Below are 27656 nucleotides of genomic sequence, written 5' to 3'. Positions count from 1 at the left end.
TCATCCCTTTTCTGTTTCCCTGATTCTCAGAAGAGATGGAAAATGTTATCCTGAAGGTTGTACCATTGGAATTAGAGCTCAGTGAATACCAGACTGAAATGCTGCTGCTCATCCAAGGAGCAGAGGGGCTGCAGGACTCAGTGTTAATATGTTCACTTTAATAATCAAGTTAATGAAGGCCATTGCTGCAGACAAGATGTGCCTGTCATGGTTGTATCTTATCTGTCTTTCATACATTTAGTCAATATACAATGATGCTGAACATATCTGGGCAAACATAGCTAATTTTTTACCCTGAAAGATAATCAATAATATTTCCTTTTGCAGGTCTCAGTTAACTCTTGGAAACAAGGGGCTGGCAACACATGACTGATACTTCCTCCCTGTCTGACATCTGGGGGTTCTAAATCCATATAAAGATTATTGCTGAGCCTCATGGTGACACCTCTGCACCATGCAAAAACCTAAAAGTTGTTCTGAAGATATTACTGGAAAGATATTTTTTCTGTATGAGGAGTTTTAGAAAATTGGGGTGACCCCAAATGGTTTTTGATCAGCTTCCAGTGTCTCACAGCCCAGGAGACAGCAGGATCAGTCCAACCACACACAGGCAGAAAACAAAAACAACAAACAAACAAACAAACAAACAAAACCCATCCCAAAACCAAAACAAAAAAAAAACTTCAGCCTCCAGGACAAGCAGGAAAAGGCTCTCCAAAAATACCCCTAATTTTCATGGGAGGATGGGTTGGGAATCTCTGTCCTGGGCTGCTGCAAATCCTCTTTGAACACAGAGGTGAAACATTCCCAAAATCCAGGTGGTGTCTATTTTATCTGTGCCACAGCCTCCATGGGATGCTGGAGAACATAACTTGGGGAAGGGACTGGACTGAAACCCAACAAACTAAAGCTGATTTCACACTTTCCCCTCACTGCTGCTGTGCTGGCCACAAACAGGAATTGTAGGACAGAGATCCCAACTGGAATTCCTCTGTGAAGAACATGAAACAATCTCATCAATTGATAATGACTGGAGCAGGACCATGAAATAATGACCACCATGAAATAATGACCACCAACCTCCCAGGGAAAACAGGGATGACAGAAATAATAACTAGCAGAGGATGCAGTAGAAGGAATATATTCATGGATAAATGAGAGTGCTGGCTGGAGCCTTGGAGCTGAGCTCACGTCCCTGGGTGTGCTTTGATCTGCAGCATCCCAGCCCTGGGAGTCTTTGCTCTGTCTCTTTTTAATGCCACATTTCTTTCTCAGCTTTTTCCTCACTGAAGTAGACCATGAATTTGATTTTTGCAGCACAGCAGAGACTCCCAGCAAGCTGCAGAGGACCCGTGGTGGGACATGCTGCTGGTGGCCAGGACAGACAATCCCCACTCCTGTTCTCCAATTTATTGCTCCAAAATGTCTCAGTTCCACAGGCAACAACACAGAGATGCTGCAGGATTGAAATTCCTTAGAAATCCCTTCCTGGTGATCAATACATCCTGTGAAATAATTATATTTTATTCATTTATCTGAGTTGTAATTCTCCATAAGCAAAGACAGAAGCCTAAATAAACAAAACTAAACCAGGTTGAATGATCAAAGCTCCTTATGAAGTTCCTGATCATTTCCTCCCAAGTCACTCAAGTGGAAACCAGAATTCTTAAATAAAATTACAGCTCCTTGGAATTCACAGCCATTTGTCAGCTAATGTATTATAGCACAAGCAACAACAAAAGACAATCTGACAACACCCAAAATATGGAAATATTACAATAATGAAGATTTCATTAGAAACCCTATAAAAAGTGTTTTCCATATGTTTCACAAAAATCACTCCCTGATCCTGCATTTGCCCAGTTGTGAAAATCACATTTGGAAATATTAAGAGCTAAATAGTACATTTTCTCTTTTTTAAGACTTGGAAACTGAGGACAATCTGTCAGCTGATCAGAGAATATTTTTTTTTGTCCACAGTTACCCAAAGTGACCATTATTTGACAAAATTCTATCCAAAAATAACCCTGAATTCTGCTGGTCTCGTTGGGAAATGCTGCAGTTGCAAAGGCACTGACTTCTGGCAGAGGATTCTTTAATGATAAGAACAAAGAAACACTCATTAAAAAACCAAGCCAACAAACCAACCACTGTTAGATAATTAAAAGAACGCTTGTTTTCTTAATTTTAACACTAAAGAGCTACAGAGCACACTAAGAAAAACAGTAAAATAAGATTTGTAGGGTGGTGAGTACTCAGAAAAAGAAAAAAAGGTGTTTGGTAATGGATTTGGATTGGAAAGTGATGTTATCCTGCCAGTTGCATCCCACTGAGTTGGATCCTGTGGATTAAAAGTTAACTTAGAAATCTGACTTGGTTCCACCCCAATCAATGGAATTCCATTTACTTGCTGGTGGAATATTGATAATCAGGCTCATTCACTTGAAATGAGCAGAAATTGATTTAGCAGGCAGGAGGAGGAGCCAAAGCAGATTCCCAGTCCTGGGAACCCTCCTCAGAGACTTTTTACACATGAAGGAACCCAATAAATATTTTAATAACCCTGCTAGGAATAAAATGAGGCAACTTCAAAGGATTCTTTCCCTGGAGAGGGGGAAAACTGGAATTTGGAAGGAAGGGAAAGAAAGAGTCAAAGGAGAGTCTGACAAAATGAATTTTTGGAAAGCAATATATTTTATCAGGAGAGAGAGGAAAGGGTTTGCAAAGCCCTTAGGAACCATTCCCTCATCCAGAAATCCACATTCCAACCTGGTTGTGCTACTCCCAGGGACTTCCACCTCACCAAGTGTTTTTTTACTCCTAGCTAGGTCTAGAAAATAAATATTGGCCTAGTTTGTGAGAAATATCAATATCAAATTTCACCTGCTGAGGAGTGAAATGAAAGGTTAAAAACTTAACCTGGGGGAGAAGGGGGAAAATGGAGTGGGAAAGTTGCACTGCAAACATTGCAGCCTGGAATTTTCCCCTAGTGAACCATTTGATGGACTTCATTTATGTTTCATCTTCCAAAAGGCAGGTGGTTTAAATCCTGAAAATCAGACCTTAACTTAAATACAAAGCCAAGCTAGACTTTAAAAATATAAAGATATAAACAGGGAAAATTGTGGAAAGCAGCTTTATTCCTATAAACACCATTTATTTCCACATTTCCTTGATTCCTGGTGGGAAATCAGGGTGGGAGTACCCAAGGAGATCCAGCTGCTCTGCAGTCTCCAGAAGCCTTACTGGATTACAGCATTTTAATGTCTTCTATTTATAAAGGCATTGGCAGTTTCTTTTGTAACACAAACAATTTACAAACCCAACTGGATTGGTAATGCACAATCCAAGTCCCTGAAATCCAACAGCAATTTCATCCAGAAGATCCAACAGCCAATTAAAGGAGGAAAACAGGGCAGATATTGTTGTTGATTAAATAAGTAATTAATCTGGAAAAATATAGAGACAGCACAAAGTTTTGATGTTTGCTTTAAAATCATGGAGATCACGAGTTATTGAAGGGAAAATAAAATTAATAAAACCTTTCCTCTGTGGCTTAAGCAGACTCCAGTTTTGTCTGGTGGGCTGCAAAATCTTTCATCATTCTGGTGGCTTTTCCCTGAATTCCCAAGTGTCCTGGAGAGCTGCAGGCACCAAAGCAGGTCAGCAGCATCCCCTGGTGGAGCTGCCTGTGCCAGGGTGAGGGATCCTCCCAGCCCTGCTCTGCATTCTCCTGCTGCTCTGCTCCTCAGATAAGATCTCCTCTCCTGCACCAGCTCCATCCATCACCCCTGGATGGATGACCTCACATTTGGGGCTATCAAACACTCATTGATTGAGTGCTCATCTGACAGCCTTGTAATTACTCAGGTCAGCCCATTTACCCTCTTTAAATAATGCCAGAGCACCAGCTTTCTTCCAGCCTATTGAAACTTCTCCTGAGAGCCAGGACTTATTAAAAATAAACATTAATGATCCAAAGAGTAGCTCAGATGGCTCTTAAAAATTTTAGGTGCCAGTTAGGCAGACTTAGCGATTTAACAGAGTCTGATGAGAGGAGCTGGTATTTAACTGGCTCTTAATCACTGCTGGGAGATGAATTATTCCCTCCTCCCTGCCAGGGAGAGGACAGACGCACCAGCAGCCCTGGATGCACCTGAAAATGGGTTGGTGCACTTCTGTTCCCTCCTATCACCCTTAAAGAATATTATGAAATAAGTTTGAATTCACTGGTCATGCATTTTTTCAGTTTCACCCAACTCCTCACTCCCATTCCCTGCCATGGGCTCCTGGTCACCCCACTTGCCATTTACAGAATATTTTTCCAGGGAGAGGAGAGGGCTGAAGGAATTCAGGGAGCTGGATTGTTTTCCTCATTGAAAATTGGATATTTTGGAGTACAGTAAATAAATAGAGATTTTTTTTTTTTCCATTAGCATAAGCCAGACACAATCAAAGTGGGCAGCCACTAATTTTCCATGCATTGATCAATTACTCTCTTGCTGTGGAGAGATGGGATCTAATCTAGAGCTCCATCCTGCTGCATGTGATGCACCTTGAATTAGGAAAATACCAGCCAGAGTTTTTAGGAAACACTCAGAGCAACCTCCCACCAGCTGCTCTAGACCTTCTATGTTGTCTTCCCAAAAATTCCATGGTCTTTCCACCTTGCAAAACTGAAGTAAAGAACATCCTGTGGGGTTTATGTCCTTGCAGCCATGGCCAAGAGCCCCACCCTGTATTTCAGCTGTCTGAAAGATAACCTGGAATGCTGATGGCTCATTTGTATTAATTGCCTGGGACTGATGAGGGCACTGCAGGCTGCTCCAAGTGCCATTTCCCTGGGCCTGCTTCCTACTTGCTGCTCCCAAAAGAGCACAAAGAGCCACTAATTGTTACATTCAATACTCTCTCTTTCCTGCAAGCAATACCAATTTAATTAAATTTACATCGTTTTAAGTGACCAGCTACAACTCCTCTCATCTGTTTATACAGGTCACTAGAATTGATAAATCTCCATTTCATTGCTGACATCTTCTTTTAAGTGCTCCCTTATTCCCCTCCTGACCTTTTAAAGCTGTTTTCCACCCTTGCTGCCCAGCTGAGACTGGTTGAAATAGAGACTCTCTCTTTCCCTAGGAGGCAGGACAGCAATCCATAAACCCCCAATCCCACTTTATGCCATCACTGCCAGGGGATTTTCCTTAACCCTTTGAGCATGAAGTATCTTTGAAGAGAAAATTTGAATATTTCCCTTTTTTCACCAATTTAAATCTCCTAGAGCCATTCACAGCTGAAACCAGAGCCTGTGTTGCCATTACCCTCTGCAGAACCCATCATCATTGTCACCATGGTGTCACCAAAACCTGGCACTGCTGGTGATACTCCAGCATGGCAAAAGCTCAAAAAACAGCAGAGAATTCTACTTTGAGCCCCAAACCAGGCAGGATGGGGCTGTGGGCAGCTCTGCCTCCCTGAACCAAGGGTTCCCCTCCTCCAGCACTGAGGTTCAAGCTGATCTCATCCCTCTGCTTTTGTGCAATTCAGAAACCTGAAAATCAGAGTCAAAGCTGCTGCAGATCTGTGCCTGCCCAGCAGCTGGAGCTGGTGTGAGCTCAGCTCTCTGCTTAACCCTGAGGCAGTGCCCAAGCTCTCAGTCCTTCTCCCAGGCTCCCACCCCTGCTGAGCCTGCCTTTCCCTGGATCTGGGGAGTTCCTGCATCCCAGGGGTCACACCAGCTCAGGGATGCTCTGCTCCCAGCACCAGCCCTTCCAAGCACAGCAGGCTGGATTTCAAGGCTGGAAGGAACACAAATGGGGAAAAAATCAAAAAATTCAGCTGCAGCAGCCTGAAGGAGGGAGGGAAGAAGAAGCTGAGCAGCACAAGTCCATCCTCACCTGAGCTCAGGGAGCAGCTGGGGTGTTCTGCTGCCAAAGGGGGATGGCTGGGCTGGGAGTGGAGATGGACTTTGAAGGTTCCACACACTGAAGAGGCTCCTTGCACTGTTCAGGAACCCTGGATCCCTGGAAGTGTCCAAGGTTGGACAGGTTTGGAGCAGCCTGGGACAGGGGAAGGTGTCCCTGCCATGGCAGGGTAGCAGTGAGATGATTTTTAAGTTCTTTTCCCACCCAAACCAATTTGGCATTGCACTGCCACCACCTGAGACCTCCATGACTCCTCCTCTCTTGCAGCAACACCATTTTCTTGGGCTGTTTTAACATATTTTTCAAAAGATGCTATGTTTGGGTTTCATTTTTTCCTGGCATGAGGGAGAAAATACCAGCAACACTTATAAATCACATTTGCCTTAAGGTTTTAAAGCATTTTTACAAAGGAAAAGGTCTCTGATCCCTTTTTCCTCACCTGTGCAGGGAGTTTGTCTTCAGAGAGCCCCATCAGCTCTGGAGATGTGTTTGATGTGGAGCAGACTGATTATCCCACTGCACCATGTGTGCTCAGTCAGAACTCCAAGCAGCCAAAAGGCAAATCTGGCCCAGTTTCTCCTCTTTCCCTCTGGGGAGAATTCAATCAAGAATTGATTAATGCTTGAATTCTCATCAAGAATTAATAAGTTCCTGATGTGGTGAAAATGAATAGTCTCAGGGAAGCAGCTAAGCTTGTTGTTTTGTACAGGGGAAAAGGAAAAAAAAAAAAATCCATATATTTGGCAACTCTGATGCAGTGGTAGAAGTTAGAGAGGGGGAAATCTGAATTCCCTGATTCCTTATGATATTTTAATAATCTAATGAATGGATTGACTGAAGGCCAACTCTCAGAGAGGACTTGGGCTGCTTCCACCACTTCCCTCAAGCTTCTTAAACTCCTCACAAACACATCAGGTGGGGAGCACTGGGGATGTGGCAGCTCATCACCACCACCACAGAAAAGCCATTTGTCCCCAAAAAGGTGTCACTAGAGGTTAAAAGTAAGAAAAAGCACAAAGTCAATATTTTCTCATCAAAACCCTCCTCAATGTGTCTGTATAAACTGAATAAAATGAGACTCAGCAGGTATTAATAGTGATAAAGGTAAGAAATATTTAGTGATGTATTTTATACTTCCTTTGACAGGCTGGAGAACTAAAATACCTTTAAAAAAAAAACGGAAGAAAGAAAAAACCCATGCTGATTTAAGACTAATTGAACCAATAATCAAAGGCTGTCTCTAATTCCTAGACCAGGAGGTCAATTACAGAAATAAATCTGACAGCAGATAGATGGGAACAGTGTGCAATTACCAGTTAAAGACTTGATAATTATGGCAAGAATTAGTCTGCATTTTCAACAGCAGCAAAATCCATCCATTCTTTGCAGTTATTATCTTGATCAGAAGAAGAAATGGCTTCAGCTCTGTCTCAGGCTGACAGAAAACTCCAGGTACAATGGGAGCTGATGAAACCAGCCCATGGAGATGGAAGTTTCCTCAATTGAAAATTTCCACAGCAGATGTGAGAAAAAAAAAAAAAAAAATTTGGCAAGGAGAGATGTGAAAACATTTAAACTCAGATAGAATAGGACTGAGAAATGTGTATTTTTATGAGGTTTGTCAAAATGAGCCCAAACACAGGCTTTTCAAATACTTTAATGCTCAATTTTGAAAGCAGAGTCAATGAGAGAGTGAAAATCCTGAATATTTAAAGAATTAGCATATTCTTCTGCCATTCCCCCATGGCATTATGTAGTCAAAAGGAAGAGGTTTTGTAACTATTTCTTTTCAAAAAGTGTGATCTGCAATGTAAAACTCAATAAATCAAACTAAACCTGGTGACCTTTATTCTTTGAGGTAAGCTGTACTTGTATTTTTTCCTTATTGAAAAAATCTAAAAGCACAGCATTTGAATTCTTCCTCTTTTTATGAATTCTGTCATTCTGGGACTCCCAGAAAAGTTGGATCCAAGGAGATGCTGCTGCCCTGGGAGAGTGAAAACCTGGGCAGGTGAGTGACTGAGCCCAGCAGAGGAAAATATCCCGAAAAATGGATAAAACCTGGGACAGGAAATAATCTGCAGCCTTGGATTCATAAAAAAATGCACTAAAATGTAAAGAAATTTAGGGTTTTCAGTAAATATTCTCCAAGAAACAAACCAATAAACTAAAAGTTCTCAACAGCTGATGGTTGTGGGAAATGAAAGGAAGGAAATATTTCAAGGAGACAATTTCCTCCCCATCCTGATGAGGCAACAATGAACACAAGTGGCTTCAGCAGCTTCCATGGTGTCCCCCCATCTCTCAATTAAATATTCCACAGCTATTCCCACTCCACTTGTCAATGCCTCTTGCACATCCCTCTGCTGACACTCCTCTCTGCAGCAACTATTTTTCCCTCAAGATTTTTTTTTTTTTATTTTTTTAAATTAGGTGAATTACTGTGTCAAATGATCTGATTTCACTGCATTTTATGTAAATTTATTTACTTAGGGGCCTCTGGGCTCCATGCTGAGCTTGGAAAATGTATTTTTCAAAATTATAAATAATTAACCAGGGCTCCTGCACCACTGGAAGTTGTTACTCCACGCTCATTTTAAATAGTCCAGGAATACTTTTTTAATGCATGTTTCATATAAATTGCCACTTAGAGGAAAATAAATGCTCGGAACAGTGACTGCCTGAAGTCATAAAGGCTTACACATAGCGAGGTGATTTTTATTAGAAACTGCATTTATGCTTTTCATTATTTAATAAATAATCATAAAAAGAATTCATTTCCAAATAGCAGCAGCCTCATGTGCCCAGCCCCCTGCAGAATGCACAGGAGGGAGCAAAAGCAATTCCCAGGTTAAATCCCAGCCCAGGACCAGCCTCAGGCAGGTCCCCAGACCAGAAACACACTGGGGAGAGTCTGAACTCCTGCCCAGATATTTTCACCCAGAGGAGCAAATCTTTGGACAAATTGTTGTGTTCTTCTTAAAAATAATAATAATAATTTTAAAAAATTAGGTACCAAAAAAGCTGGAAGCTCAGACACCTCAATCCATGCTAAATTCAAAATTCCAAGTGCAGCTGTCAATGAAATACAGAGATGAGGGAGGTTGCAGGTGATGAGAAATATTCATGGGGAATAAAAAGCCACAGCACAAATTCAAAACAGGCTGGGACTTTTTCATGGCCAGGAATGGAGGAGTTGAGGGATCAACACAGATAAATCTGATAGAGTCAGGAAAGGAAAGAAAACAACAAAATTTTGTAGAGGAGAAGCAGCCTGGCTGCCTTAGGGACAAACAAACCTATTGCAGAGCAGCCCCATCATCCAGCCAAGGGAAAAATGGGAAAAACCAGCCCTGGTACAGCAAACCTTGGGAGGGATCACAGCCCCCAAATCTCCTCAGAAATATCTTCTTTCTCTGCCAGGTAAAGCAGCACAAACTTTGTTCCCACTGCTGGTTCTTCTCACCTGATCCACATTTCCATGGGGCTCTCAGCAGCTCCAGCTCCATCCCAACCAGGGAAGGGGTGGGAAACTCACCTCAGCCATGAAGGAAATTCCATCCCAAAGGAGGAAAAGCTGATTTGGATGATTTGCAGAGAGGAGGCTCCTGTATCTGCTTTTTGGGAATGACCCAGTTCTGGTCCAGGCGTCCCCTGGCTTCCCACCCTCCCACTCCTCCTCACATCCCTGTTTCTCACCCCATCCCAGCTCCAGCACAGCTGCCAAAACAATTGATTTTTAGAGCTGTAAGTCAATAAAAGCACTGCAAGAAAGTCTTGGGACTCCCAAACAAAAGCAGGTGGTAAAAGCAAAATAAGCACCTGAACTCAGGGCACTGCTGCCTATTTTCTGGTTTGAGATATTCCTGCCCCAGAGTTCCAAACAAATGATGAAGAACATGCTGCAACCCCTGGGCTGGGAGGGATATGAAGCATAAAAAACCCCATTTTTTTTTTTTCTGCAGGAAAAAACCAAAAAAACAAAAAAGCAAAGAGTTGTGGGTTTTTGTTTGTTTGTTTGTTTTCCCAGAAATGCCCATTTCTCCATGCAGGGCATGGGGTAGGACAGCTCTCCTGGTTGGATTTAGCCACATCACCACTTCATGTGGCTTCAAGCACAGTAAAAACAACCCCCAAGTCTTGTTAAATGGGGCTGAGAAATGTGCAGAGCTCAGGCCTTTCAGCAGAGTGAGGCTGCTGGTGTCTCCCTGGGGTGACTGGGGCTCTCCTCTGCACTCCCAGCTGGTGAACAGATGCTGCAGTGGAAAAGTGATGACATTTCCTTGTGAGACTGAAGAACAGAGTGAAATGTTTGAGCATTAGAAGGAATACTCTGCCCCCAAAACAGATCTAATAATGACAACTTTGTCCCAGAAGAAAAATACCAAATATTTGCAAAATTATATATAATGAACCAGAGCTTCTGCACCAGTGGAAGTTGCTACTTCACTCTCATTTTAAATAGTCCAGGAATATTTTTTAATGCATGTTTCATATAAATTGCCTCCTAGAGGACAATAAATCCCATATTTTATCCTTAAACTTCTGTGAGATCTGCTCCCACACACCTGCTGGTGGCAGCAGCACCTTTATTCTCACTCCAGTGAAGCACATGATTGTAGGACTTTCTCCTCTCCATTATGCTATTGAGAAAAGTGTAAATCTCATTATTCCAGGATATGAATTACAATAAAACCTTCTTGGGATGCCCTTGATGCCTTCTGAAAGGTGAATGCCTGTTAGCACAGGCCTGCATTCCCACTGAGGATATTCACTTCTTGCAGGTGAAGAATGCATTAAAAAAAGCCCTGAAGCTTTCCTGCTGAAGTGAAGCAGCTTAAAACATGTGGCAAAAAAAGGAGAATTTCCTTCACTGAAATACAGCAAAATACACTCAGATTAGCACAGAATATTTCAATGAAATGCACTCAGACCAGCACAGGAGCCACACCAGCATTAAAGGTGATGCTCAACATACTTGAGAATCAACCAGATCTTTCAGATTCCTGTTAAATATATTTAAAAATGGATTTTTCAGCAGTATCAGCTGCCATGGATTTGTCTGCTGTCATTTAATGAGTCCTCAGTGTGGCTGTTCCAGGTATCAGGAGGGTGAATTTGTGCTCACCTGTAGAACCTTCCCCATGGGCAGAGCAGAATTAATCCTAGAACAGAGTATTGGTGATGGGGAGAGGGGAGGGAGTAACAAAACCACCAAGGTGTTTTCCTTGGCAAACAAATCCCATTGGCTAAAATCCTATAAAATGAATAAATACAGATCCCAGACCTTAGCAAAAGTGTAGTTTCCTCTAAAAAAAACAAACAAAAAGGTATTATTTGGTTTGTGTGTGCCTGGATATTTGTAAGATTACCAATATTCTGGTGATCTTTAATGAAAATGAGTAGGAATTCTGTGTGCTGGGAGGTTTTGTGCTGGTGACAGGGTGAATAAATCCTGTGAGAAATGCTAATAATAAATAGGTGTTGGTTTGGTCCAGGATAGGATCACATGGAATCAATGAGGAATTTGAATTCAGGCTGTTTGCAGGTCAGCCTCATCCTGCTTTGGTGTCATATCTACAGGGCTGATGAACCACAGTGTCCAAAAATCCCAGTGAAAGCCAAGGGCAGCTCAATCCTGATGTGAAACCAAAAAAATCTCCACAGATCACAGCCTAGAGAGGGCTGTGAGTCACAATTAAATCAGATTCCCAGCAAATAAACATTGTCAAGTGATAAAAGACTAATAAAAAAAAAAAAAACCCAAAACAACAAATCAAACAAAAGAAACTTGCTGATTGCAGCCAAGGCTTTTGAAGATTACATCAAGTCAAACTTTTATTAGCAAAGTTGTATTTCATGTAAAATGAAAATATCTTTTCAAACCATACGTGCACATCTGCGTGGTACAAACAGCAACTACAGTACAACACATTTCTCTAAACTTTAATCAATGCACACTAACACTTAGCTCCCAAAAAAAGTAACATTGTGATGGTGACACCACATTTGCTTTGATCTTTTTCTCATGAAATTACAAAGTCTCTTGTTTTAAAGTCAGAACCATGAGAATAAAATAAAATAAAATAAAATAAAAAAAAATGAACAGACAGAATGCTTTGGCTCAAACCCCCCGAGGGGCTCCTGCCTGAAAACACAAATCAGTGCAGATCACTTGAGATTTGACATGAGAGATCCAGAGCTGCAATGTAAACATGTCCTGCCACTCCAGCGTGGTTTGTACCTTTATTTTTTTTATCCTCCACACTGACAGAGATGCAGCTGAGGGTGTGATCCATTGGCAAACAAAGGGAATTCTCCATGAAGAATTTCCTTTCTTTCTATCTGTTCTTACAGGTAAGCAAAAATAACCTAAATACACTTCTCATCTGCAAAATAATGGCTGTGAAAAACGATGCTGAGGTTTCCTCTCGAAAGCTCAAGGAGCAGTGAATGTTATTTTAACTTTTCTTTACAAAATGTGGAATCACTGTTTAAAAACCCCACCCCTTTTTTTTTTTTTTTTTTTTTTGTTTTTAAATATAGAAAGATTGTGCTACTATTTGCATGTCAAAAAATAACACTGGCCTGAAAGCTTTGATGAAAACCTCTCGTGCACTGGATTGGAGCCACTCAGTCAATGGAAGCAGGAAAAAGAGCTACTCACTGGAATTTATGTAACATGGCACAGCAGAACAAATATCACTACATGATTTGCTAATTAGATCCATTTAAGATGTGAGTTTTATATATGAATACACGATTTTATCCAGAGGGGGAAAGTCATTTTCTGATTTGATTCCTAACTCTCTTCTTCCTAAAGATCCAGCCCCAGCAGGGCTCTGATGCCCAGTTCTGTATTTTTATCCTGCAGAGTTCAGAGCCACGAGGGTTTCTGGAGATTGGATCCCCTAATTTTGCCAGAGAGGGGAGCTGGGGGCTGTTCCTGCAGGTTCCTGATAATGTAATTACATTTTATATATATACACATATATATATATACACACACAGAGATATATATATATATGTTTTAGAGAAAACCTAATCCACACCAAATCAATATCATGCTGCTCTGGGAATCCAAACAACTCCCTTGGGAGAAAGGACAGAGGTTTTTTTTTTCCCCATGATTCAGGAAGAGCTGATTTTATTTCTTTAAACTTATGCACAGTCAAAACTGCACAACTTTTTCAGCAAGACCCATCCAGAGGCTGCTTAAATCCCCAAATCTGGATCTGTGGGGCCAGGGAAATGCTTCCTCCTGATGGTTGGATTTACATCCTGGCTTGGATAACAAATCTGAAATTTCCATTTCCTCTCTCACACTTATACTGAGGCAAAATGTGTCAGAACCGAATGGAACCCAAGCACAGCCATGACATGGGATAATTAATAATTCCCTGCTCTGCTGCCATGGCTGGAGTCCCTCCTCCCAGCAGGCAGGCTGGAATTCCCTGCTAGGTGTTAATTAATGAAATCACCACAGATTTCCAGCAGCTAATTTTAATGAACACTCCTGCCAGAGGAAGAAAAAAATAAATCCAAAAAAGTCCCAAAGAAGCCAAAGCAAAGATTTAGTACTCAATGCACTATTTCAAAACAAGGTGTGATTTCTGGGGCTGTCCTGTGCAGGGACAGAATTTGGATTTGATGACCTTGTGGATCCCTTCCAGCTCAGGAGGTTCTATAAGCTGCAGTGCAGTTGGTGACACTTTCATTGAGCTACGTGGTCACATTTCCTCTCACCTGCCACAGACCAGGACAAAAACACAGCCCAGCTCCTTGCAATGACAAAAAAAAAATCCTCAGGAAAACCTCAGCTTGCTCTGTTAATTTACTTTAAAAAAAAAAATCTCTACAAAAAACCACTATCCTCTACTTTTCAGGATACCTTTACAGCAGAAAAAATCCCAGTGCAGGAGAAAAAGGAAAATAAATGACTGAGGAAGAAAAAACAGCTCAGGTGAATGAGACTTCCTGGGAGTTTGAGCCATTTCTTTAATATTCATTAGGCATATTCCTCAAAACCCATGTTCAAAAATCCAGCTTCCAATGCACATCCTTTTTCCCCGTTTCATTTTTAGCTCCTGAGGCATCATGGAACACCAACATTAAGGTTTAAGGCTGTGAATTCAAATCTGGGTGGAAAAAGCAGTGCCAGCACTGGCTGAGCACATCACAAACACCTCTCAGAGGGATTTCTGCCCATTCTTGGATCACTGGACACTCACTAATATGGTCTGAAACTCAACAGAGAAATTTAAAATTGTTTAAGAGGCATTTTCTGGCATGAGGGGTTTGGTTTATCTGCAGTGACCCACAGGAAAATCTGGTGGGTGTGTGCAGCCCCCCCAGCCCAAAGTGAGGATTTGGGGCTGCCCACCCCAATTTCATTCCCTAATTTCCAAAGACCTTTGATCACTGCAGATGATTCCCAAAGGAAATACATTAAAACCAGCCCAAAACAAGCAGCAGGTTGTCACAAGCCTAATCAGTTCTTAGATTTTATCTGGCTTGGGCTGCAGCAGACACGAGTCAGCAGATAAAGATGCTGCAGGGAAATGTCTCTGTTGATGAGATGACAATTTTCACAGTTCTCTAATTGTGTACTCCCTTCTATGGAAAATTACCTTTTTTCCCCCAAAAAAATTTAAAGGTTTTTGGACTTTTTTTGGTGTTTGGATTGAATGACATACAGAAAACAGAACTTTATAAATAATAAAAAGTTAATAATGTGGGTCACTGATAAGGGATGGGATAATTTTTGATTGAGGGCAGATTTCCACTCACCATTTTATACTCACAGGCACAGCCTGAATGGGGCTTTTGGGGTGGCTGTCTGGGGTTTGCTTTTCCCAAATAAAGCATACATAAAAAGCCCTTAAAAGCTCCAATTAAAAACCCAAAAAGAGGCACAGATAAGCAGAAATTTGAGCACCAAAGGCTTTCAGAAACTGCCAAGCTCTGAGGAGCAGCCCCAGCCTGGGGGGAGCTGTGTGGGATCCACAGTTCTTCCACTGGGAAAAATCTGCATTTCCCTGGGCTTAATTGTAGCCCTTGTTGGCAATTCAGAACCATGTGAGTAATTCTTGCTTCCTCTCTTTCTTCCATTGAAATCATGGAGGAGCCATTTGGGGATATTTGCCTAATTTCTATTAGGATACCAAACAGCTTTTGGGATCTATTCCTCCCACAGGAACTACTGAAAAAAACTTTTGTAATGGGAGTGACAGAAGAAATGAAGCCACGTTGATGCTCTACTCAAACAAGCAGATTCAAAAATACAAATGCTATTAAAAAGAGATTCAGGAGATTCCAATACAAAAAGACCAAAAAAATGTGCTGTACAGCTCGGCTGAGTTAGTGTGGGAGAGGCAAAGAACCAGATTTAAACCAGCATTCAGTCAACAAAACAGGAAACAAACTCTACCATAATATTTTCTCTTCTGCTTTTGTCTTTTGTTTATTTAACAGTGAATAGGCTGAAAATAAATGAACTCTTGAAAGTCAGGTAGGTCTAGTTTAGGTGATGCTTGAATGGTGTGAGGTTTGGATGATTCCTATACACACAACTCCTTCTGAAAACTAATTCTGCTGGTCCAAATCCATATTGAGAAGCAATTCTACTCATTCCTACACAGCTATACAGACCCATGCTAGCAACATGTCTCAGTTCAAAATAAAACCAGGCTGCTCTGGACTTGTGTCAATATTAATATCATATGTACAACGTCTCCATGAAATGTTGGCTAGCTCACAAATATACAGATATCAGACACACACCAAGGAGTTTGCTTAGAAATGCAGCTTGAAGCTGGGAAAAATTAAAAATTATTTCGAGTGATGGTGGATGGGAACCCTGTTTTGCCTTGCCACAGGAAGAGCTGCAGCTTAACTTATTTAAGGAAATAGTGCCAGCTACTGGGCAGCAGCTTCACCCACACTCTCCTGTGGGTAAAGCTGCATTTCTAAGTATTGGTAATTGAAGTCAACTGTAACCACTAAAACAGTTTTTTGAATATCATACACAAAAGGGGTTTAATTCTTTAGGAAAAAAATATACAATATATAGAATATATTTCTCTGGTATTTGAAATTCTAATTTTCCTCATTGGGTCACTTTGCAGAGTAACCTGTTTTTTGTTGGTGCCATAACCTCAAGGTTATAATCAAGGCCATGAGGGAATAAATTTTGCACACAGACCTGTGACAACAGCCATACAGGGCAAAAATACTACACAGAGAAACATATTCCAAGCCTAAGAAACACCTGGAGCAGCAGGTAAGGACACTGAGAAACTCTGGTTTGCTCAGACTAACACATGGTGTAGAATACAGAATTATTCTGTTTTATTGAGAAGAAAACACATAGAAATTAGAGTGGAAAAATCACCTTTTAGTGGCAGTGACTCGTGTTTGTATTACCTGGGTGTCAGGATTTTCCTGACTGGCTCACCTGGCACCCTGCTCCCAGCACAGGTGGGAGCTGTGGAGAGCTAACCAGGACAAATATCCCAATTCACCCATTTTAGGCGTGGAGAGGAAAAGTTGCTGTCGAACTCCCAGTGCTTTCCACTGATCCTTTTTCCTTAGATCCAGAATAAGCTCCAATAAATGAACCATCTTCATTGAACATGCCATGCTCCCCTTCTCCATAATCTACCAGACTATCAGCACTTCCAGTGGCTTTAATGTCCCCGTTAAGTGACTGCAGGCTGCCCTTCAGCGGCTTTTCATCGCTGTCACTACAAAATAAAGAGATGCCTTTCCAAAAATCTGCCTCCCACTGGCAAGGGAAACTGCTCTTGGCTTGGGGAGGGAAGGGTGAGGGACATGTGGGTGATGAGTCTGAGTCCTGCCCTGGTGCTCCTCACACCCCGCTAGATTTTGTCATTATTCCCACTTTATAATAAATTTATAAAATTCCCAGTTTGTTGGTTCATGGGAATTAGCAATGCCCATCTATTTGGGTTTTTTTCCCCTTTTTGCTTTGGGCAGAATGGACAGAAAGGGAAGGAAAAGGGGATGTGGAGAAGATTAGGAGGGTCTGTTCCAGCCACCAGGGCTGATGTCCAGTCCTTGGAACCTCACAGAGAGACACTTTCCATTTTACAAAACACTGGCCTATTTATTTTACAAAACATTCAGGGCCTATTTATTTCATTTTCCTTTTGAGGTGGGTGGATAAAGTGACATCACTTCAGTGGGTCACATCTCACAGCTTTAGGAGCATCTCTTTGAGTTTAAATGACCAATAAAGGTGCTCTTCCCCCCCTCTCCCTTTTTTTTCTGCTGTTATTTTATTTTATCAGAGTTTATCTCACTGGAGTTTGCTAAAGGGGAGGAACTGAGAAAAACAAAAGCAGAATCAATGACTGCATCTGAAGTCTTTGTTCAGTGAAAATTCCAGGAAAAAGGGGAAGAACTGGGAAAAACCAAAGGAGAATCAATGTCTGCTTATGCAGTCTGTTCAGTGAAAATTCCATGAAAAAGGAAAGGCCCACCACCAAAATTCTGGGAAAAAAAGGGGAATTTCACTGGCCATCCTTCTTAATGGCATCACAGAAGAACAACAAGAACAGCCTGAACAGGACATTTTTAGGAGATTGGGAAAACATTAAAATATTATATAAAAAATTTAAATTAGCCCTCTGGATTAGGGACATAATTACTCAAGCACAGCCCTTGCTGCTAATGCCAACTCAGGGTCAAATCTTTGGCAGTTTTATCTAAGGGAGGACAAAGAAATGAACCTGAGCTTCATTTCTTCAGGATGGATTCAATATGTGCATAAATAACACGGAAAAAAAATCACTAATTTTCTGCACAGGGCATTTCTCCTCAGAAAAAAAAGACAAGTTTGGATTTCAGGGGGAAAGGAGGGGGTCAAAGTTATTAACCTCAGGGCTTTCTTACCTTTCTAAATATTTGTCCCGTTAGAAAGCATTAAAAATTAAATAAAGATGAAATTATGCAGAAAAAAAAAAAAAGCCCTACTCCAGTACAAATAATGTAGTATATATAAGTGGGATTTCAACAGCAATTTTATGCCCTTAAGGGCAGCAACACCAGTTTTCCAGCATGGTTCCTATAATTATAGATTTTCTTACATATCACAATTACATATTGCTAGAAGTTTTAGTTATTTTAAAGAAGCCAAAGTGGTTATTTCAATTCTCCTACAGGGATTTCTGTAGACAGATTTTTTTTTTAATATTTTTTACCATATTCCAAACTCTTCTTTGTTTTCTTCCCCAAAATGACCATTCCCCTTATTACATACTTTGGGTCTGAGTTTCAAAACCCATTGAAGACGTAGAATTCAATCCATTGACTTCAGTGGGTTTTTCAGCAGCACCCCAAATTATCATATATATTTACATTATTCATACAATGCTAATTAAAAAAAACCAAACAAAAAAAAGTGAAAAATAACCACCAATACATCAACGTTTCTTTTTATCCCAGTTTGGATTGAAATATACTGGATATACCTTTATATTCCTACTCTTATCCACTCCTATGTGGTTTGCCTTGAAAATGAAAAACAGCATTAATTGCATGCCATAAAAATGTCCCAAATAATGATGGCATTTGGAAACAAACAAAACCCCAAGAAACACAAAGGCTGGTGAAAGCAGGTCCTATTTACCTATATTCCCCAAAGATTTCATCTTTTATTGATTGAGCTTCAGGATCTGGATGCAAATCTTCTTTTTCTTTCACTGTGCAAATAAAATAAAGGACAGATCTCTGTGTTGTGTTCTGCCATGGATTTTTCTTTTCCCAGGGGCAATGGGAAAACCATCTGGAATCACCTCCAGCCTGGCCTGGAGCTGGCTGGACACAACTGTGAGCTTCCAAGAGTTTGGGACATTCCCTAATTTATTATAAGCAAGTATTTATAGAATTAGGGAATGGTTTGGGCTGGAAGGGACTTTAAATCCCAACCAGTGCCACCCCTGCCATGGGCAGGGACATCTCCCACTGTCCCAGGCTGATCCAACCCCAATGTCCAACCTGGCACTGAATGTTTCCAGAGATGGAGCATCCACCACCATCTTTGGGCAACCAGATTTGTACTTCAATGCATTCACCTAAATCCTTACTCACTGCTTGGAAAATGACAGAGGTAATTTTTATTTTAAAATATCCCACTGTTCATCTGCCTGTGGGAGTTTTGTCTGTGTGTCCAGCAGCGTTCCCAGGTGGGAAGTGAGCAGGGAGCTCTGCCAGCAAGGATCTTGCTGGGTTAAATGCTGGAATATTCCAGGAGTGCTGGGAAAAGCCTTTGCAGGCTGTGTGACCAGCACACAGCTCAGCTCCATTCCATTCATTAAAATCCCTTCCGTGGGTATTTATCAAAAGCTACAAACCCTAATTGGATGTTTGTGCTGGCGGCCCTGCAACCCCCAGAGAGAAACCTCTGAAGGATGTTAGCTATTACCATGTGAACGTAGGGAAAGGACAACATCAATCCATTTACCTGAATATTTGCCTCCTTTATTTCTTCTGACAAAGCAAATGGTTAGCAGCAGCAGGGTGAGCAGGGCGATGGCGCACATCAGCCCGATGAACCAGCCCTGGGTGGAAATCCCCTCGTAGATGCCAGCGTAGGCTTGGGGACATGGCAGAGGAGGGAAAAGGGAGAAAATTAATCACAGGCAAAGGGCAGCACCCCATAATAACAGGAACACATCATGTTCCTCTCTGCAGCTTAGTGGAATCAGTCTATGACTACTGGTGGTGATCGGCTTCAATGAGGGGCAGAGTGTGACATTTGGGATGGAGGGCAGCATGCAGGTGACAAGGACAACACAGACACTTGGCAAGGTAGCTCTGAGAGAGCAGTTGACTCACAGGATTAGCACCACACACAGGAAAGCTGAGCACAGAGCTGTTAAGCCTCTCATGCAAAAGCAGTTTTGCAAAAGAGAGAGAGGTGAAAGTGCCCCCACCAAACTGGCCACTGATGAGTGTATCACAGCTGCCCTCTCACATTGCACAGGTTTGAAAAGCTCTGGGATTGTTCCAGGCCGTTGTAAAGCTCAGCCAAGAACCTGGGATGTGTTTGTGCTGCCGTGGGATTCAACCGCAAGGGCCAAGCTCAGCCCCAGAGCACGGCACGATGAGTTTGGGACGCTGACACTGCACAGGATGGAACCTCAGCACATGGAAACACAAACGTTCAGCACCTCCAAGGGCTTGGTGTCTCACCTCTCCCCCTGGTCTCAATTACATCTTCAAAAATGCTATTGTTATCCACCCAGTTCTTAGTCACTAGGCGGATTGTGTACTCAGTGCCAGGCTCAAGGGCCTCGCTGGGCTGAATCTTTGGGGTGGGTTTTAGTGCGTCTGAAATCCTGCTGCTCCCTTTACCTGGGGAATGCACACAGCCAAGGCACAGGGGTTAATGGCCAGAGAGCCTAGGAAATGCACAGTTACAAATAACAGACAAGTACAACATGTCACTTTTAACATTTGGCATCAGGCAATCTGTCCAAAGCAAGAAAAATACCCCCAAACATTCCCTCTGTTTGATTTTTAATGTTTTGTCGGATGAAATCAACAGCAGACTGGAGTAATCCTGGTGTTTAGGAAGGGGTTTGTTCATCTCCCAGGATGAAAGTTAATATTGATGGGGGATTATGGATCTGCTTTAACTAATGCATGCTTAAAAAATTACAACTTGCAAACGAGCTTGCTTTGTATGGATAATCTGGGGTTTGATGCTTCTCCCATTGAACTGAACTCAGCAGGGAAGCACAGACAGCTTGTTAGCTGGATATGGATCCTTATATGTCTCCCAGAAAAAAATAACAGTAGGATTTGTGCTTGCTTCTCTCCTGCCAGTGGTTTTATATGTCCTTTTAAATTCCACAATGTCTACACAAAGCACTAGTTTACAAACAACTCACCAATTTGCCTGTAAATGGATATTTAGATATTTAAGTGTTGCTGATGAGTTTAATATTTGATTAGGAGAAGGTAAATTCCAGTAGTTCTGTTTATGGAACCTTTTTAGTTGCAAAACATCTCCTGTAACCTTGTCTGCTTTCAGACTGTGGGCATTAACTAAGATTTTTCAGAACAGCTTTTGTAGAAAGCAGAAAAAAAGGACATTACAGCAGTTGACAATCACTGCCTGGACATGAACAGCCTGCTCAGCAAATTCAGAACTGTGTGTGACATGGAGGGGTCTCTTACAACATCTTTGCCATCCCTGTCCTCGATGGCAGAAGAAAAATCTGGGGGGCTGCACTTAATAAAAATAATTATTGAATTGTTCTCAATTGCCTGATTTGCCTGTTTTGTCCAAAGCCAACTAAACTAAGGCTTGAGCACAAAGTCTAATCTGCAAACTACTCTGTCAATTAGCACTGACAGGGGAACAATGCTCATTAATACTTCAACTAGTAAATAAGCAAAGCAAGAAGCTGCTGGAGATTAAGGCTGAGTTGACAGCTAAAGGGAAAAAAAGAAAAAAGATTAAGATAAATCCAAGCACAGTCAAAGCAGCAGTTCAGGATTTTTCAAGACAATTCTCCATGTATTACAATAAGCAGTTAAATGAGCAGACCACTGGGACCCAGAGAGAAAAATCCAGCTGAAACACTGCTGATACAGAAGCACAGCTCATTAGCATAAATTAATCCATCTATTGGTGATTTCTGCTAAATTAAGTTTGTCAAACCCAGCTATAGTTTTTAATCAAACCACAAATTAAGCAACAGGACACCACAGGTACATTTTAATTACGTGCTCTAAAATCGAGGCATCAGAAAAAATGGGAATATTATCCATAAAGGAACAGGAATGCACATGAACCTTCAACCCAATGTCTGTGAAATACCACAAAACACTTGTGCATGACATGATAACCACATGATCCAAAGTGTTCACACCACCAGATCCTAAGGAACAATTTCTCCTGAATTCCTGGGAATCAAATCCTAAACCTTGAGCTCCTGGCAGGTGCTTTGTGTGTATATTCGTAAACCAGCCCCACTCTACCTCCTATTTATTCCCAGTTTGTGGCAGTCTGTTTCTGAACCAGCAGTTCTTTGGAGAAGCAGAAAGAGGGAACTGAGATGGCTGAAAAAATTCAATTTTGTGTGCACTTATTGCACTGGCATGGCACATGGAGCAGCTCAGGGCTGGGATGAACATCTCAGGATAGCCCAGTCTAACCTGGCACTGGGAATTTACCAACAGCTCTCCATTTATCATCTCCTATCCCAAAACACTCTTTTTTTCCTTTAAGACTCAGCACAGGAATCCAGTGCTGGGTGATTATAAGGTTTATTTCCATGTAATTTCTTGCTGGTCTGTGTGACACAGCCAACAAGGAGAAGAAGAGGAGGAAGCTTTGTTAATGGGAGTGGGTTTGGTGGCTGGAATAGAAAAAAACAGTGTGGCCTCCTGAAAAATAAAAGCAAAGATACACAGATAAAGCAAAGCTGCACATTCTGGAAAGCCAGGGACATCCTGAAAGCTGCAGGAATTAGCTGCAGAAAATTGAAAGCAGTTGGGTCGGGTTTTTAATCTCCAATAAGGGAGAAGGAGCATTAGTAATAAAGGCATATCACCAGCACTTCTCATCTTCCCCCACTATTTATCAGCCACACCATGGGACTTGCATGAACATTAAACACTGAACTGCAATTTTACAATATTCCTACTGGGCTCCAAGATTTATGAGGAGAACAGAACACACACTTTTTACAGAAGCTTATGGTATAAAGGGAAAAACAATGGAAACCACCCCCAAAGATTTTCCAGAGTGTTCTCCAAAAGTTAGTACATCTGTTATAAAATATACTCATATAAAAAAACAACCTGGCAGTCTGAGAGCTAAATACTAATTGTGGGCAGCATTTTAATTTATAACCATACCTGTCTAAATACATCTGCTGCAATAAATGCAAAGTTGAACTTCCATTAATTTTCCCCTGCTGTCTGGCTATTAAAAATGTATAACTATGCAGCACAAGTATCTTTCATTTTCAGGGCTTCTCAGTGTAGCAGGTAATTAATGTTAAATTTGGATTATTTTAGACTAGAGAGATTAGCAAACCTGTTGCATGTAAAGTTTATCGAGAAAAATTTATAGGTGAGGTGATGATCAAGAAATTTTCACTGATTTCATTAGATTTTCTTCACTGTGAGCAAACAGGGTTTGCTGCTAACAGCACCAGTGGTTGCATATAGGAAAAGTGTTTTATTTTCCTTTTCCACTGGCAAAAGAGATCTAAACCCACATGTCTTGCTCCAAATGTTACCCTAGTCCTGAAGGGTAGGACCCCTCTCCCTAAGATTTTCCAAAATCCTTTGGGAATTATGTGCCAACAGCCACTGAAATCTGATGAAACTGGTGAACTTTTATTTCCTGGCTTCTCTGGACAATAAACCTACAAACTGTGGCTTCATGTGGATGAATTTCTCATTAATGCTTGGATTTCTGGACACACAATGATAATTCTCAACATGTAATACGTGTTTGGTAATCCCCAAGCAGCACTGGTGGCAAGATGAAAAGGAGCTTTGTGCTAAAGAAGGGCTGTTACTTTGAATTAATCTTTTCACTTCTGGAAGTCTGTTATTTTTTGTTATGTTTCTGAGGGCTAATGATCTTGGGGAAATTGACATTTTCAAGGGGAAAATTAATTAGTTTGGAGGTCATTTAAGACATGCTGCCTGAAAATGGAAGACAAAAACTATAGTAATTTTCTAAGGACAACATATATCCTTCTGTGGAATGAAACCAAAATGAAACCACAGAAATTAAATTATTATTTATTTTGCAGTACAATCCAAATTCCATTTTGCTCAGGTTCAAGAATCATTTTATCAAGAAATTATAAAGATCTTAGGCTGCCTATCAGGGTTTCATATCTCAGTAATTTTCCCCATACAATTTTTTTTTTTCAGTGGTGCTACATAAATCCTCACATATATTAAATAAGGAAATAAATTAAAGCAACAGCAATGATGGAGATCAAGTTAAAAAAAAAAAAAAAAAAAAAAAAAAAAAAAAAAGGAGAAAAAATCCTGAGCTGCCACCTCAACATTTCTACTTTCCTGGCAGATTGCATTGTGAAATTCTGAAATACCCATGGCAAAGACTGAATTGCAGCAGTGGAAGTTTCCAAAGCCTCAAAATGAACAACCAGAGCTTTATGGGTTTATTATTAAACTGGAACAGAGTGGTTATAGAATCACTGCATCAACCCCCAAAGAAACATGGAGTGCTCCATCATGGAGTTTCATTTCAGAGGGCACCACGTTTTATATCTGCCATTTTCGTGGGTCATTTGAAATGATAAACTTTGACTTCTGAAATCACTCCCCTCCTTCAAAAAGAGAGATTGTTTTAATTTTGAGCAATTGCCTCGCTCCTCAAACCACAGCTTAAAACCCCAAGGAGGTCACTGAAAAGAGTGATTTTTTTTTTTTTTTCTTTTTTGGCCTACCACGTTTAGGTGAAAAATATCTGAGCAATTTTACCAGCAAATAATGACACAGAACTCTAATGGCATCTCAGTGACAGATGCAGTGCCCTAATTTAGGGTGGCTTGAGAAGCAGCAAGGAGCACACATAAATCATAGAGCTGAACCCTTGCAGCTTTCATTAATTATACTACTCTAGTCTAAGAGTATTTCACAAGAGTCAGGTGTTGCCACCACTGAAACAGAGTTTAGGAAAGTAGAGAATGAGAACAAAATGAATGTTAACATCTCTAAACCATGACAAGGTTATTTCAAGGAGTCAAAACACATTATTCTGGTTGCCCAATAAAGGCCAGAAAAGGGAACTAATGAGAGAAATTAGGTATTTTTATACTGGGGGAAAAAATATTTTCTTAATGTGGAATAAATTTTAAATTATGGTGATTAACAGTTGCTACCAGGTGAGTACCTGGACCCTACAGTGAGACTGGAGGCCAAAAGAGTTGAGAAGGAGTTTTACTACTTGGGAGAACAAACAGCAGTTCCTGACTGGATCTGGAAAATGAAAGTTTAAAACATTTTTTACCTGTTTTACCAGTAACTGAACAGAATTCTGCAACTTAGAAGTCCAACAGCACAAGGGCCATTTTTCTATTTTACATCACCATTGCTGCAGAATGTTATCTTTGCTAAAAATGATGCAGTCAGGACTCTTCTGCTTATCACATTCTCTTTCTCCTTCCCTGGGGTAAGTGCACAGCAATGGTTTCTGATTAATAGCAAGGAGCTGCCCCTCAGTACTGTGGAGTTCTCAGACTTGCTGAGCACAGTACATTTTATTTCATTTCAGCTGAAAGTGAAAGATGAGCTATCACAGAGTGCTTGGGATTTTCCTTTAAATCATTGAACATCAGTGTTTCAGCACAGGGTGCAAGTGGCACACATGTTCACTCCTGGTCTCTGATAAAATAATCATAAATAATGGAGCAAATGCAGTCAACTTGATGTTTATCTGGATTTTCCATGTCAAACAGCTGACCCTAATGTTGCTGGCAGTCCCCCATCTTCATGCATGGGCAGAATTTCTTTTGATAATATTACTGAGAACAGATTATCTGCATCTTCAATTTTCTGTTCAGGCCTGAATGCAATTCACTTATTCCAGCATGGCTTAAGGAGTTGATGGGTGGGAACAGAAACCGGACTGCACAGCAAAATGAAACAGATGAGCTCTGCTTCCCTGAAGAGCACCACAGCCACATTAAAAAGTCCATTGACTGCTCTCATGGCAAGGAAAACAAACTTATTTCCCCTAATTACAAAGGAAATGTCAAGCCTGGATTATTCCTGATGGATTTTTCTGCTATGAAGCAGAGCAATGCAGAGATCCAGGCAGCTACAAAGGACAGCTCTTTATTGCCCAAACCAGGTCTTTTTCAGCAGCTAGGCCATTATCAGCTGCATTCCATTAAAGCACAACAAATGTAATTCAGCCACCCACCATGAACCACAATGTCAGCAGTCATGGTGATAAAACTTGTTTTCCTACCTCCAGTTTGGCTGAGTCACTTTCCCACAGTCCCTTTCTATTTAGCCAAAGTAGCAGGCCTGAGTCATGACTTTATAAGAGTAACAAGACCTTTATTTTGTAATGTTCTACTGTACACAACATTTTTCAGTTGAGTCACCTTCCCAAAGTGCTTTTCTACTTAGCCAAAGTAGCAGGCCTGAGCCCTGGCTATCAACACCCTCATTTTCTAAGGTTTTACCTATACATGCACAACATTTTTCAGCTGAGTCACTTTCCCAGAGTCCCTTTCTACTTAACTCCAATACCAGCCCTGAGCCATGATTGTAAATACTTTGATGCCTTCTAAAATGGTATCAAGACCCTTATTTTGTAAGGTTTTACCTATACACATTTTTCAGCTGAGTCACTTTCCCACAGTCCTTTTCTACTTAGCTCCAGTACCAGCCCTGAGCCATAATTATAAATACTTTGATACCTTGTAAAACGGTATCAATGCCCTTATTTTGTAATGTTTTACCTACACACATTTTTCAGCTGAGTCACTTTCCCACAGTCCCTTTCTACTTAACTCCAGTACCAGCCCAGATTGTAAACACCCTGACACCTAAAACACCCTCCAGTCCCTCATTCCATCAGTTTTTCACCTCCACACAACATCTTCCCCACCATTCTCCAACCGCATCCCGTGGACTTACCGCCTTGGGCCAGCGTCAGCCCCTCCTCGGTGGCCGCCTTCCCGCAGCCCTTGGCCGTGCAGGCTTTGATGTAGAATTTGTACCTGGTGCTGGGGCTGAGCCCTGCCAGGTGCCAGCTCTGCACCGAGCGGTTGCTGACGCTCACGTCGCTCACGGCGCTCACCGCGCGCGTCCCGTTGACTGCAAGGGAAGGGCAGCGAGTTTTGGATTCTTTCTCTTGGGTTGAAAGCTCAACAGGGTTTGTTTGTGAATTCTTATCTGCGTTACGTTCTTACAAACTGTGAGTTCTACAGCACCTCAAGCTGACAGGATAAAATGGAGATGTGTTTTAGTCTCTAGAAGGCCTTTTAAGGCCAAACTGGCCAATTAAGAATGGATACCTAAGTTGGTTTTACTTTTAACCCAATAAACAACCACCCATGGCCCGCAATGGGGGTTCTCCTATCCAATTAAACAAGATCACCCAGATTCATGAAGAAGAAGGGGAAGAAAACCTCTGCCCTAAAACCTCCATCTTGCTTTATACCTATTACTATACTCTAAACCCTTAAATTCTAAGTTTTCCACCATGTGATACCACACACTTCTATTCCAACTACACACCCACAATCCCAGTTCTATCATTCAATTTTGGAAGTTTTCTCCAGAGCCTCAAGTCAAAAGCAGTGGGGTCAGTGCCTGTCAGCACAGAAAGCCTAAAATTCTCAGTTTCCAGGGTTCCAACAGGTCAAAGGCACGGAAACGTGTCCTGAGCAATGGGAGGTTCCATGGGAAGAAGTGCATGGAAAACTTTCAGCTCTGCAGCTGACTGCAGCCTGCCCTCTGGCAGCCTCTGTGCACATCACACCTGGAGTTTCCTAACTAATCCTGCTCCAATTCTGAACTCAAAGCAAACGAGGCACGTACTTATCTGGTACTGCAGAATGTAGCCAGTGAGGTGGCCATTGGCTTTCTTGGGAAGTCCCCAGGACAGAGTGACTGAGTCCTCGTCAAAGTTCATGATCCTGAGAAAACGTGGCTGTTCAGGGACTGGAAGACACAAGGATGAGCTTTCAG

The 27656-nt window shown here is 41.4% G+C and overlaps 1 protein-coding gene and 2 long non-coding RNA genes across 4 annotated transcripts in view; 1 reads left to right on the top strand and 2 right to left on the bottom strand.

Annotated features, from left to right (window-relative positions):
• Positions 1 to 27656, top strand: part of LOC306807627 — a 356348-nt gene that overhangs the window by 178289 nt on the left and 150403 nt on the right. The window lies entirely within an intron of this gene.
• Positions 5055 to 9501, bottom strand: LOC306807559. Its single transcript, XR_013775747.1, has 3 exons — positions 9459 to 9501; positions 6364 to 6511; positions 5055 to 5135 (listed from the first exon to the last, which is right to left on the bottom strand). It is a non-coding gene; the product is annotated as an uncharacterized lncRNA (long non-coding RNA).
• Positions 12778 to 27656, bottom strand: part of CHL1 (cell adhesion molecule L1 like) — a 120650-nt gene continuing 105771 nt past the window's right edge. Inside the window, exons 23-27 of one of the 2 annotated variants that reach the window (XM_079317334.1) lie at positions 27507 to 27629; positions 26601 to 26780; positions 19411 to 19542; positions 18577 to 18649; positions 12778 to 16669 (exon numbers count right to left, since the gene is read on the bottom strand). In XM_079317334.1, the coding sequence (XP_079173460.1) occupies positions 16453 to 16669; positions 18577 to 18649; positions 19411 to 19542; positions 26601 to 26780; positions 27507 to 27629 (725 nt within the window). In that variant the 3' untranslated portion in view covers positions 12778 to 16452. The remainder of the gene's footprint in view (positions 16670 to 18576; positions 18650 to 19410; positions 19543 to 26600; positions 26781 to 27506; positions 27630 to 27656) is intronic. The other variant, XM_079317335.1, reaches the window with a different exon arrangement.

The sequence above is a fragment of the Erithacus rubecula genome (genome assembly GCF_903797595.1).
Source record: "Erithacus rubecula genome assembly, chromosome: 13".
NCBI lineage: Eukaryota > Metazoa > Chordata > Aves > Passeriformes > Muscicapidae > Erithacus > Erithacus rubecula.
This window is presented reverse-complemented; position numbering and strand designations above follow the sequence as displayed.